Source organism: Geotrypetes seraphini, chromosome 6 (genome assembly GCF_902459505.1).
Source record: "Geotrypetes seraphini chromosome 6, aGeoSer1.1, whole genome shotgun sequence".
NCBI classification, from domain to species: domain Eukaryota; kingdom Metazoa; phylum Chordata; class Amphibia; order Gymnophiona; family Dermophiidae; genus Geotrypetes; species Geotrypetes seraphini.
Window position 1 is genome coordinate 208,601,043 of NC_047089.1, and position 14,100 is coordinate 208,615,142.

Consider the following 14,100-nt stretch of genomic DNA (forward strand, 5'->3'; position numbering starts at 1 on the left):
GCTCTGTTCGGCAGGGATGCTGATCAAGACCACGAGGCCCAGCAAAGAAAAATCTAATAAGACTCCAAACATGGCCGCCTCTAGCCCGATCTCTCCTGTGCCTTCCCCGCACGATGCGGACATGCAGGTCTCCGTCTGCCATCTCTCCAAGCTCCTGGATGAGAAACTCTCCAAACTGCACACTGTGATGGAGGAGGTAAAAGACAGCATAGCGGGTCTTATTGCGCGGCTTCAGCAGGCGGAGGAGCGCATCTCGGCGCACGAGGAGCGGGCGGTGGCGGCTGACGTCCGTATTAGTGCCCTGGAGAGCCAAGTCAAACTGCTAGAGGACCGGGCGGAGGAGGCGGAAAATCGCAGCCGTCGCAACAATCTGCGTCTCATTGGGGTGCCGGAGACTGTCTGAGACTCTGAGCTGGGCGATTTGGTGGCCACGTGGCTTCCCCAAACCCTGGGACTTTCATCTTCCTTGGGCCCAGTACATGTGGAGAGGGTTCATCACATTGGGGCCCCACGAACTGAGGGAGCGCGGCCGCACCCGGTCATAGCCCGTTTTCTTAATTATGCCATTAAAGCTCGCATACTAGAGGCTTACCGGCACACCCGCTCCCTGGACTATCATGGCACCAAGCTCTTGCTCTTCCAGGATTTCTCCATCAAGTTATCTGAGCGCCGGCGGGCTCTGGCGCCCTACTGCACCCAGCTCCATGCCAGGGGAGTTAAATTCTCCCTCCAGTATCCAGCTAAAGTCCACATTACTCATAACAACAGTGTGGTCACCATGGATACTCCGGCGGAGCTTCGCTCATATCTGGAGGGGCTGCCGGCCATCTGAGGGGCTGAAGACTGCGGAGTCCTTGCTTGGGTTTCTGCCCTGCGACCCTGGCTTGTGGCCAGAGTTCTCTTTGTTTCCTGGGCAGGGGGACCTTCTTGCATCTGCTTCCATCTTTGAGACTCCGCCTGGGGGGTGACAGCCCTCGGGGGATCTTGCCTCCTCTTATTGAGTGCTTACCTGCCCGTGGCTGCTTCATTGGTATCTGCCTCTGCTGAAGCTTTACCTGCGGGGCACGGGTCTACGCCTGGCCTGCTGGGGGTCTGCCTCTCTTGCCCTGTCGCTTGATGTGGAGACCTTGCTGGGCATTTTTCCTCTGCCCGTTCATGCGGGAGTCAGTCTGTTGGTCCTGTTGCACTTGTGCTGACTACATGGACATCTTGCCGAACTTCGTTTTCTCGGGGGAGAGGGGATTCGGGGTATTTGTTACGTTTTGATTTTCAGGATGGGCTGTATGATGGGTGGTTGGATTGTTTCTGGGGAGGGGGTAGGGATGGGAGGGGGCGGGGGGGAGTGTGTCGGGTGGGGTATGCATGGGGATGTGTGTTTGGAGTCTCGAGAGTACGGGCTTCTTCTCTTTTGCTGAGGGGTGAATCCCATGGGGGTCTGTGGGAGGAGGGCCTAGCTGGGGGGCCTTCTTCCCTCTCTTCTTTTCTTGCCCTTTTTTGCTCCTGCTGTTCCAAGAGGGGTAGATAATGGTTAATTTGAAACTTTCCACCCTCAATGTGGATGGGATCCACTCCCCGATCAAACGGAAGAAAATACTTTCTTGGTTTTGTGGAGAATGTATTGACATTGCTTTCCTGCAGGAGGCTCACCTCACGCCGGTAGAACATGAGAAACTCAGGAGGAACTGGGTGGGGGAGGTATACTATTCCTCGTATAGTGCCCGTCAAAGGGGGGTAGCTATTCTGGTTCACAAACAACTCCCGTTTCAATTGCATAAGGTTATTCAAGATAAAGAGGGTCGATATGCCCTGGTGTTGGGCGAGCTTTGGGGCCGGAAATACCTACTTTGTAATGTATATGCCCCTAATATCTATAATCACTGTTTCTTTTCAGGGATGTTGTCGCGGCTGACACAGTACCCAGGATACCAAGTTATTTTGGGGGGTGATTTTAACATCACAGCGGACCCCGCTCAGGACTGCGCTCTAGCTAAGCGCATCCCTCGGGACCACATGGGCAAGGGAGTTAATTTTATGACCTCGCAGCTTGGGCTTCTGGATATCTGGTGCTTATTCCACCCTACGGAACGCACTTACACATTTTACTCTAATCCCCATAATCTCTATACCCGTCTTGACTATTTCTTGCTCTCTCCCTCGCTGTTGCCCCTCGTTCATGTTGTCGACATCGTGGAAGTCCCGCTCTCTGATCACTCTCCTGTGGTCCTCTCCCTTCAAATTACCGCTGATTCCTCTGATCAGACTTGGCGTTTCCTGGGATACCTGTTTAAAGATCTTGCTTTTCGTAGATACCTGCGGGAAAAGTGGCTAGATTATTATAGTACCAACTATGCTTCTGACCTTGATCTGTGTCTCTTCTGGGAGGCTTCCAAGGCGGTACTGCGTGGTTTCGTTATAGTATATGTCGCTGGAAAGAAAAAGAAATTGGAAGCGGATTTGTTGCTGTTATTGGGCGAACTACAACAGTTACGGAGGCAACACCAGAGGACTCTGCAGGACGCTGATCGTATCTACATACGAGCTCTTAGACAACAGATTGATGCGATTCTCACCCAGCGAGCGGAGAGAGACTTGTATTTTCGTCATTATAACTTACATCTGTGGGGGGGAGAGCAGGCCGGTTGATGGCCCGTCTGGTCCGTCCCTATCGCAAGTGTCAAATCATTGCGGCTATCACCGACCCACAGGGTCACACCTATACGACAGAAGCACACTTCCAGCAACAATCTGTGACGTACTATAAGGATTTGTATGCTTGTCGGCCGTTTGTGGGTGCAGATCGGGACCATTTTTTTAGGGATGTCTTTCTACCGAAGCTTCAACCATCTCAGATTCAGGCCCTGAATGCTCCCATTGATCGCCTTGAGGTGGAGATGGGTATTAAGGCACTTAAATTAACTAAATCTCCGGGGCCTGATGGTTATGGACCAGAGTATTATAAGATTTTGTCCAACGTCATCTCCCCTTCTTTGGCAGCTGCTTTTAATTCCTTGCATTCCCAGAAGGGTGTGGACCGCTATAATATGGCGCACGTTATTTTGCTACCCAAGCCGGGCAAGGACCCGTCTCAGGTGGGTTCTTACAGATCCATATCACTTCTCAATCAAGATGCAAAATTGCTAGCCGCCTTGCATGCTCGGCGTCTGAACGCCTATCTCCACCTTCTTATTCATGAAGATCAGGCAGGTTTCGTACTTGGAAGATATGCCTCCATGAATCTTATGAGGGCTTTGATGGCCATCTATTCTCGACGGGGGGGAAAGGGGGGGGAAACAATCGGTCGGCAATTGTGGGCCTTGACATGGAGAAGGCGTTCGATAGAATCTCTTGGTCCTATCTTTTTTGGGTTATGGGTCACTATGGGTTGGAGGGCGCATTTCTGGACTGGGTGCGTAGTCTTTATTTTTTGCCCCAGGCTCAGCTTCTTGTTAATGGACAACTCACTTCGCCATTTCCGCTTGAACGAGGTACTAGGCAGGGGTGCCCTTTGTCCCCGCTTCTTTTCCTGCTGGCTATTGTACCTTTGGCGGTTAAGATTCGTTCCAATTCTCTCCTTCTTGGTATTAAAGTTGGAGCCAAAGAGAGTCGCATTAATCTATTTGCGGACGACATTTTGTTATATATGGAAAAAGCGCCTCTACACCTACCGGTGGCTCTCTCTCTTGTCCGAGACTTTGGGACCATATCGGGCCTCCGAGTTAATTGTGCTAAGTCGTAACTCTTGCCCCTGGCTTCTCATCGACATGAGCTGTGGCATGACGATCTTCCCATTCCTCCTGTCCGGAAGCCCATGCGCTATCTCGGAGTCTATTTGAGCACCCAATCTCATCTCCTCTATAAGTATAATGTTCTCCATCATATTGAGGCTATTCGTCAACTTTGTGAGAAGTGGAAAGATTTGCCGCTTTCTCTATGGGGTAGAGCGGCATTTTTTAAAATGGTTCTCTTGCCGAAACTTTTATATCCGCTTCAAACGATCCCACTTTGGATCCTGATTAAAGATGCCCAAGCCTTTCGGTCTCTTCTTCTTTCTTTTCTGTGGTGTAACAAAAGGGCTCGAATCAGCTTCGATACCCTATCCTTGGACACCAGGCAGGGCGGACTGAATCTGCCGAACATTTGCCTATATAATGTTGCTTCCTTGATGCGCTTTGTCCATGAGGGCATCTCGGGACAGTTTAGGTATTCTCCACCGGGGTGGATAACGGCTTGGTGCTCCTCATTCCTTTGTCTCTTTATTGCATTTGCATCCACGGTCTTCCCCGGGGGTGGATTTCCGATTTCATCTTCTGAGACCTTTTCGTCAGGCCTGGTGGTGGTTGCGGAGGCTGCAGCGGCGGGCTCTGCAGGCATCTCCTTTTTTGCCCCTAGTAGATAATATTGATTTTCTTCCGGGAATGGGTCCATCGGGGTTTCACCTGTGGGAGTCCTGGGGCTGTGTCAGCGTGCGGGGACTTTCCCCACTTTTCAACAACTACAGTCCCATTGGGACCTTCCGGCCTCACATTTTTGGGCTTACTTGCAAGCCAGACACTCCTATTTTTCCTTAACACGAAAGTGGGGTGAGCAGTGGGCTTTTGGCAAATTGGACGCCTGTTTGGCCCTCTTCCCTTCTCACATTAATACCCTAGCTACCTGGTATAGGCTCTTAAAAACTGCTCTTCCCACCTCTTATCTGCATAGGGTTTCGGCCCAATGGGCTCGTGATCTGGCCCTTGACTATAATGAGACCCAGTTTTTGGCCCTTTTTACTAACCTTATTCAATTCACGAGCTCTATGGATCTCCGGGAGATGAATATAGGATCTTGCATCGGGCTTATATCTCTAGGGCTAGAGGACAGGCTATGGGATTGTGGGCCGATGCTACTTGCTTTCATTGTCGGAGAGCGACGGGCACACTGGTACATATGTTTTTGGAGTGTCCCCATTCGGTTCTGTGGCTCCAGGTTCTCCCTTTTCTTGATGGCCTTCTTGGCCGGACGGTACCCAGGTCTTATGGCCTCTTGCTCTTGGGAGAGATGGGGGAGGTGTCTGCTGCGGGGTTTTCCCCACCATCTCAGAAGTTTTTATATACTGCACTCCTGGTGGTGAAAAAGATTTTGCTTTTACATTGGGTGGAGGTGGCGCCGGCTTCCTTTAGTCAGTGGCTCAACAAAATGCGGGAACTAGCTACATTTGAACTCCAGACCTATGCGGCTCCTACTAGTAGTGATAAAAAACAGTATGTTTCCTTATGGAGGGCGTTTCGGGTTGCGGCTGACTCTGCAGTACCTGCTACCTTGCCTTAGTCTGGTCCCTTTTTATTGGATTTGGGGGCTTGCCTTCATGGGGTTTCGCCCCACAGGTCTGGTCGGTGACTCTCGAGCTCGGCTGCTTGTTGTTTGCTTGAGGAGTGCTTGGTGTATGACTGGTGTGGTTTGTGTGGAATGCTTGAGAGGGATGATTTTGTCTGCTGGATGAGTGGGGGATGGTTGCGAGGGGGATTGCTACTTTTGAAAAATGATTTTGCAGTCTTTGATATCTTTCGGAGGGTCTTTTGGTGCACATACCTGAACACGAATTGGCAGGGTTCTCCTTTCCTATCTAGCTGCTTTTGTATATATTCCTAGAGATTGTTTCGATTGCACCTCTCCTGTTTTACGGCTTTGTATTTACCAGCGATTTACCTTTCTTCTGTACTAGTATTTTGGTCCTCAGTTTGGGCCTTGTTGTTTGTCTTTGACTGCTTTCTCAATAAAAATTTTACAAAAAAAAAAAAAAAGAATTGATCTCCCTCTCCTGCCTGACCACTGCCTGATCCAGAATATCTGGCAGGCAGAAATGGAGTATGTTGAAACTTTGCTCATGATTCTAATGATGTCATAAAGAGCATCAGCAATATAGTCCTGAATCAGGATTCAGGAAGTACCACAGCACAGAGACAGTACTTCTAATCTAGACATTGCAGATGACAGCTGGAAAATCCTCGATGAGGGTAAAGATGCATTGCTGGTACTACTAGATCTGAGTGCTGCCTTCGATACTATTGATCACTCACTTTTCCTAACCAGACTACACTCCATCGGAATCCGTGATGTCACACTGGCATGGTTCTCCTCCTTAAAAGAAAGTTTTCAGAAAGTACTACTAGGATCCTTCTTATCCGAACCAAAACCTCTCTGCTACGGAGTACCCCAGGGTGCATTGCTATCTCCACTCCTCTTCAACCTGTACATCAAACCAGTACTCGACATTGCAGAAAAATATCAAATCAAGATCCACTCTTATGCAGATGACATACATCTCTACTTCCCCCTGGTCAACTTCAAGATGCACAAATAAAAAAAACTTCATTGCTGCCTATCTGAAATAAAGAACTGGATGACTGCACACAAACTACAGCTCAACGCATCAAAAACTGAACTTCTCTGGATACACAAGCATTCCTGCACATACCTCCACACATCCCTCTCCTGGGGAAATGACACCCTTCCAGCCAAAGACATCGGTCCACAGCCTGGGAGCGATTCTCAACTCAAACCTGTCACTCTGAGATCATGTATCAAAATTAGTGTCTTCATGTTTCTATTACCTACACCAGCTAAAGTGCATCTGTGCTTACTTTTCAGAGAACTATTTTGGCCAGCTACTATATGCGTTTGTGTTATCCCGGTTAGACTATTGCAACACGCTACTAGTAGGCTTACCCGCAAAAAACGTCTCCCGTCTCCAAGGCATGCAAAACGCTGCAATCAGACTCCTGAAAAACCTGGGCTTCCACGACTACGTCACCACTGCACTAAGATCCATGCACTGGCTGCCTATCCAAAAACAATGTGTCTTTAATGCCCTGGTTCTAGCTTTCAAGATATTCCACAAGATGACACCAAGCTACATAGAATTAAAACTTTATGTCCCCAACCAATCACTGAGATCCCAAGCAGAAAAACAGCTATCCATTCAACCCGGTCACTCACTCACATCTGAAACAGCCCAGAAACGCTCTTATTCCCATTTCATACCCAGATTACGGCACATCATCCCCCCATCTGTCAGATCTTTAAACAGTCTATGGAATTTCAGGAAGGTCATGAAAACCTTCCTCTTTACAAACCCAGCTCCTTAACTTATATCTGCATTCCTGACTGACCCTTACGTCGGACCACGGTACCAAAATCCCACCATACTTAAATGACGCACAAACCTACAAAGCTTTTTTTACCCTATGTTAGGCTATGTCCATATGTAAAATGATGTAATTTAAACCACCATAGGCTATGTCTTCTTGGAAAATGATGCAATTTTTAAAACACCCTATGTCCACTGTTTGTATTTCCAAATCTGTATGTTATGACTATACTGTAAAAGCTGAAATTTATACCTCTATATTCACCAAGTTTGTTTTTCCCACCAGTTTGTCTTACTTATACTGTGAATGTACTCTTGTAACCCGTTCTGGGCTCCTTTGGGAGAACAGGCTAAATAAATGAATAAATAAATAAATAAATTTAATCTTATGGGAACAGGCATCCCCCAGCTCTGAAGGACTACTTTGCAATCTGGTATGACAGGCCCATGCTATGAAGGAGACAGCTGCTGCCACTTCGATACCCAAAGCCAGCGCTTCAAACTGTCTTTTAAGGACCATGTCCACCTTATGATCCTGTGTGTCCTCCAGCATTACTCCTCCCTCACTAGGAAGGTAGGTGTATTTAGTCACAGGCGCTACTGCGGAATCCACTTTCAGCTGTGAAAATAGCTGTTGGAAGTCTGGAGCCAAAGAATAAAGCCAAGACAAAGCTTTGGCCACCTTTTAGAGAGTCTTCGGGTGACTCCCATTGGTCAGTGATTAAGGAGGTGACATCCAGATGAGCTGGAATAAAGGTAGTCTGTGCATTAATGCTGCTCATAATGGAACACCGAAAGATGGAGGACTTCTGGGGATCCAACTTCAGTGCACAGAGGATGTCGGAGATGACATCAAATGGAAGTGGATTTGAAAAGAGGGCACTTGAGAGGGATCATCATCATAATCAACAGCCACCATAGCCTCATGATCTCCAGTCCCCGAAAGGGACCCCAAATCATCCAAGGACACGTCAGAGCCTTGGGATAATAAATGCATGGAAAGGGACTTCCAACTTTCCCAATTCTGCTCCAAATGGTCACCAACACTGGGGGCTAGCATGTTCTGAAGTGGAGAAGACTGCATGGGATGTGAATCCTCATGCATCGGAACTGGTGTGCTCACAGGCAGCACAGTGCTTCTTGGGCCTATTAAGTTGTACTGCCACGTATTTATCTAACAAGGGTATGTAGAAGTCACTTCCACCAAAGCTTCAGAGTAATATGGTATTTATTGCATAAACATCAGATAATACCAAATAGTACAGATAAACATCAGAACATATACAAGATAGAAGCAGAAATATCTATATACACCAAATAGAATACTACACCATGCCTGCCAGGTTCCTCTCCAATACTGATCGGGGATCTAGAGCAATCAAGGGAAAGGTGCAGACACAGCTCCCACGGCTGCAGCAAGATCCATTTTGGTACTGTCCCAGTGTTTCTTATATACTTTTTTCCCACACTACCTTTGCCTTGTCTCTGTCTCTGCAAAAAACAACACATGTCCCTCTTATCTTCCAGCTGGGAGGTTAACCGCTGTTTGACCTTTATTTCTGATGCTTAAGTTGTTACACACAGGTGGGCTCTTATCACAGTACACACACCAAGATGCTGAAGTAAATTGTCTCAGGGTAAACAAGGTTGAGGACAGCAGTCCAGCAGATGGGTGCGCCCGGCTTAAGGGTTTAGCCAGGTCGAGGGCAGACAGGAAACAGCACCCTCAGTATGCTTTTGGTAACAAAGTTCATATTGGTCAGGATGATAGCAAATAAGCAGACTTGAGGAGACATGTCACGTAGTATGCTGAGTTCCAGTTACCCCCTGGCCATAGGCATAACATAAGTATTGTCACCACCACTCCTCCTGGAAACAGATCCCCAAGTGGATGATAACAGGAATTTTAAACACAACCCCTTTGCACTGTAAAGGGTTTACTGGAGACCTGGTAGTGTTCCTCTTGACTACCTTAATAGTCATCCTCACTAGAACATGGTAATAGTCAGCCTCACCAGAACATGGTAATTTATCAGCTTTAATGCAAAGTAATTCCAAACAAAAAGCTCAGCTTGTCAGCATGCAAAAATAGTTCAAACAAAAGGTTTAGCTTTGTCAGAATACTCCCACAATCTTTCAGTTCAGGCTTTAATGAAAACCAAAATGTTTCCTTTAGCTTCTCCTACTCAAACAGGCAGAGGTATTCAAAAGTGCTGTGCTCACCACATGTAGGGACACTGTTTCACAAACCAACACAATAAACAGAAAAAAAACCTTCAAAGGTATAAAATACAAACTTTCACAGTTCATTCCTCTTCAGTATTTTACATCTTTACCATCTTCCTTAGATAACAGGTATTTCAGTTTCACAAAGGAAAAAAACTTTCAAAAAGAAAAAAATGCTTCTTGCAGTCCTCAAGACAATCATATGTGCAAAATACCCTTCCCCCTTCAAAACACAAAGTCTCTTTCAAAAGGGAAAAACTGCATTCAGTAGTCAGTTAAATAACTGTTGAAATTTTCACTTGCTTTTGTGTTTTAATTAGCGTCCATTTCCTGCACACCATTGCTTAGCAGGTCAGAGCCAACATCCACCTCCATAGGCTGGCTTGTGTGACTCAAAGGTTGGGGGTCTCCTCTTTACCTTCTTCAACCTCCATGAATTAAGAGAGCTCAGCTTCAGGGTCCCTCAGCCCTGTGGGGGTCCTGGCCCTGCTTCCTCTCTGCCTCTAACCATTTTGCTTTGGCATTTAAGAACTGTGTGCCATGCCCCAAACTTCCAGGTGAAGGTATGGTCCTTTATGCTCTACATAATAATAATAATAATAACAGTTTATATACCGCAGGACCGTGGAGTTCTATGCGGTTTACAATGATTAAAAGATGCTACAGATTGAGTAGAATTAACAAAGTTAAGGGCTAGTGATAAACAGCTGTAGAGATCTGATATTGTGGACTAAGATTGTACAGGTCAGTTACCCAAATACTTCAGGAACAGATATATTTTTAGGTTTTTCCTAAACTACCCATAAGTAGTAGGCATGAGCAGTTGTTCCAGGTCTTTACCCCATAATCTCCCTCCTGGACATCATCAGAGACACGGCAGAGGAAATTAGGGCAGTAGAAGGCCGCGAAGCAGTGTGTTTACTGTGACTCGGACGCTGCTGGAGCCGGGAGGTTTGTCGGCCGTCTAGCAATGGGAGGGTTGGATGGGAGGGTCAGTGGGGTCGGCTGCATGGCGGCAGTAGTGGTGGTGAGGGGGTTTAAATGGAATCATGCTGCTCAGTGGAATGGGAGGGAGGCAGGCAGGCTGGCTTCGGGGGGTGAGGGGGTTAAATGGAAACATGCTGTTCAGTGGAATGGGAGGGAGGGAGGCAGGCAGGCTGGCTTCGGGGGGTGGGGGGGTTCAATGGGAACATACTGCTCAGTGGAATGGGTGGGAGGCAGGGGGGATGGGGGGTTAAATGGAAACATGCTGCTCAGTGGAATGGGAGGGAGGCAGGCAGTCTGGCTTTGGGGGGGGTTAAATGGAAACATGCTGCTCAGGGGGATGGGAGGGAGGCAGGCAGGCAGGCTGGCTGGCATTGGAGTGGGGGTGGGGTGTGTCAAAGTCTGGAAGATAGTGATGGGGACATAGGAAGGAGGCACTGGGGCCTGGGGCTCTAAGGACATAGAAAGGGGCATTGGGGCACTAAGGACATGGGAAGGAGGCACTGGGGGCACTAAGGACACAGTACGCAGGCATTGGGGTACTAAGGACACAGTACAGAAGCACTGGGGCACTTAGGACACAGGATGGGGGCACTAAGGACATGGGATGGAGGCACTGAGGGCACTAAGGACGTAGGAATGGGTATTAAGGACATGGGAAGGGACACTAAGGACACAGAAAGGGGCACTGAGGACATAGGAAGGGACACTAAGGACAGGAAGGATGCATTGAGGGCACTAAGGACATAGGGAGAGACACAGACAGAAAAAATGACAGACAGACAGGCAGCGTCCAAGGAGAGAGAGACAAAGAAAAAAAAAACCAGACAGACAGACATCTATTCTAGCACCCGATAATGTAACGGGCTTAAACACTATATATATATACACTTATTAATTTGCATAAGGTGAATCTATTTGGATTTTTAGGAAATTAATAGTTTCTTTTGTACTATTTTCATTTTGTAGGCACAAAGTCAGCTGAATTTATTTGTTACGAAGAAGCTAATATGCAAGGTGATAGATTCGGAAACTGCGGTTGGGAGGATGACAAATTTATTCAATGTAACCCTGAGTAAGTTGCACTTTACTTATTTTATTTATTTATTATATATTTAAAATTCAAGAGGGACAAAAAGAACCGGAGCGGAAAAGATAATTGTAAATTATTCTAACCTTAAACTAACTATTACAACATCTGAGGTAATAAGCTTCAGTGTTATGTAATAGCCATCGTTGGAGCAAACTTTTCAAAATTATTGGGGGTGCTCAATTCGGCACATGTCTGTAAAAAGATAAAGGTCATGGGCACAACTGGCCAGGCCATATATAGGTATAGAGCACAGCAATGGAAGGACATGCAGAAGCAGACAATAGTTTGTGAGGAGACTGTTAGAGCTACAGCTTCAGCACCCTGAGGTTGTGGGTTTAAATCCTGCGCTGCTCCTTGTAACCCTGGGTAAGTCACTTAATTCTCCACTGCACCAGGTACATTAGATAGATTGTGAACCCACCGTGACAGATAGAGAAAATGCTTGAAGTACCTGAATGTAAACTGCTTTGAGTGTGGCTGTAAAAAGTACAAAAAGGCACTATACAAGTCCATATTCCAATCTCTTTCCCTAAAAGAAGAGCTAGGAAAGCACTGAGGGCCTGATTCTATAAATAGTGCTGTAAATTAGGCAGCGGTAATTGGCACGGTAATTGACTGTGCTGTTAAAAAAACAATGAAAAACTCATTATAAAAAGTAGATATCGTAATTGCATCTACACGAAGCCACCTAACATCGCCTCAGGTCAAAGTTGGCATGGTTAGGGGTGGAAATGACCTTAAGTGCTGTTAAATGCAATTCTCAAAAGAACTTTTGTGTCTAGTTTGTCTTACATCCTCTTTCTTTGCATCTTCTAGCTCTTCTCTTATGCTTCCTCTCTGACTTCATGTTCTTTGTCTTTTATGAGTTTATTTTCCGGTCTCCTAATTTTTCATTGATCTTTACTTCATGTGTTTGAATTTCCACAGCCTATCTCTCTCTCATCTCAATTCATCATAATGTCACCCCTTCATGCCACTTCTCACCTGTCACCTTCATGTCTCTTCCCTCTCACCTTTTTCTCAGCCCCTCTTCTCCCAATTCCACAAAGATACTTAGATCTCTTTCCTCTTCATCTTGTGTGTTCTCTACCAAATCATGTCTCCTCACAGCTTCATTCACCCATTATAGCCCATGTTCTCTCCCCGAGTTCCTCTTATTTTCACAGCCTGTTTCTTTTGTACTCGGCTACACTCCCAGTTGCTGTCTCCATCACCAAGCCTCTCCTCCCTTCAGATGCTTCAAACTCTTTACATCAACATTCCCTCTCTCAGCCAATAATACCTTTCAATTCCCTTTACCCCTTCCTACCCTCCATTCCTCTCTCTATAGTTTCACTATAGTGCCTGTCTTAATCACCCAGCCCTTCTCCCCCTTACAGTTTCCTTCTGTTTCTTCCAGCCTTTCACAGCAGCATTGTGTCTCCCAGGCAGTAATCTCTCCCTACTCCTTGCCAGTAACCCGTTTCAATCCCTTTCATCTTTTCCTAGCCCCCTCTATCCCTGCCCCACAGCTGCATGCCCAGCCTCTATCCCCATTACCGAACTTCTCTTTCCCCTACAGCTCCTTTCTACCTCTTTCAGTCTTTCACAGCAGAATTCTCTCTCCTTGCCAGCAATTCCTTTCAGTCCCCCTTCACTCCTTCCCAGACCTCTCTAGTCCTCTCCTCACAGCTCCACTCCCAGTACATGGCCCCGCTCCCCTAGGGTTACCATATTTGCTAAGTCAAAAAAGAGGACACCTGACCCACCCTACCCTGGCACCGCCCAATGCCCTACCCTGTCCTGCCTATGCCCCACCCCATTCCCACCCATGGTGCCCTGCCTGAAAGTCTTGCCCTTAACGCCCTTAACCCCCTCCCCCCCCCCAAGCAGAACCTCTTTCTCTCTCTCTCCTTCCCCCCCACCTGGGCCACCCTGGATTTGGGTATGACTTTTGTGAGTTCCCTGTCCCCAGTACCTTCTCCGGTGCTGCAATTTAAAAACTTTGGGCAGCTGGCAGTGTTAGTGATGTGATCTTTCTGCCATTGGCCTGCCCTGGAAGTCTTCACTCTGCAGCATCTGCCTACATGGGAACAAAGTAAGGGCTTCTGGGGCAAGCTAAAATTGCTAATGCTGTCGGCTGCCCAAAGTTTTTAAATTGCAGCATCGGAGAAGGTACTGGGGACAGCAGAGACTCACAAAAGCCATACCTGACTCTGAGGCAGGGGCTGGAATGGTGAGAGTGAGCCATCTCCAGACTCAGAGGGACCCACGAAGGTGATTTCCAATTATATTCCTACTACTTTGGAGAATGGAGCTGATTTTCAAGACTATCAGATTGTAAGTTCTCAGCCTCTTATTCAGGGTTAGCTGAGAGTAGACCCTCCGTCACAAGAGTTCAGAAAAACTTCAGGTTCTTACTAATGAGTCCATATGGGCCATTTGCAGTGCCTGAATAACAATTTTTTTTAATATAAGTTACAGCTTTAATTTCTGGTCAATTTTCTAAGTTGTCTTACTCAATGAAGAAGTGTGATAAGACTTCAGCCAAATTAAAGCCTTAGAGACTAACACCCCTTTTACAGAACCGTGAAAGTGGTTTTTAGCATTTGCCGGCGCACTGAATACTGTGTACTGCTCCGGCGCTCATATAGTTCCATGAGTGTTGGAGCAGCACACCAGCCGGCGCTAA

General features: G+C 47.0%; 1 protein-coding gene across 3 annotated transcripts in view; it reads left to right on the top strand.

Annotated features, from left to right (window-relative positions):
* The window catches only part of LOC117362008 (disintegrin and metalloproteinase domain-containing protein 9-like), a 237,154-nt gene that overhangs the window by 177,463 nt on the left and 45,591 nt on the right, over nucleotides 1-14,100 (top strand). For all 3 annotated transcript variants that reach the window (XM_033947712.1, XM_033947713.1, XM_033947714.1), the window contains one exon: nucleotides 11,306-11,411. In XM_033947712.1, coding sequence (XP_033803603.1) covers nucleotides 11,306-11,411 — 106 coding nt within the window. The remainder of the gene's footprint in view (nucleotides 1-11,305; nucleotides 11,412-14,100) is intronic.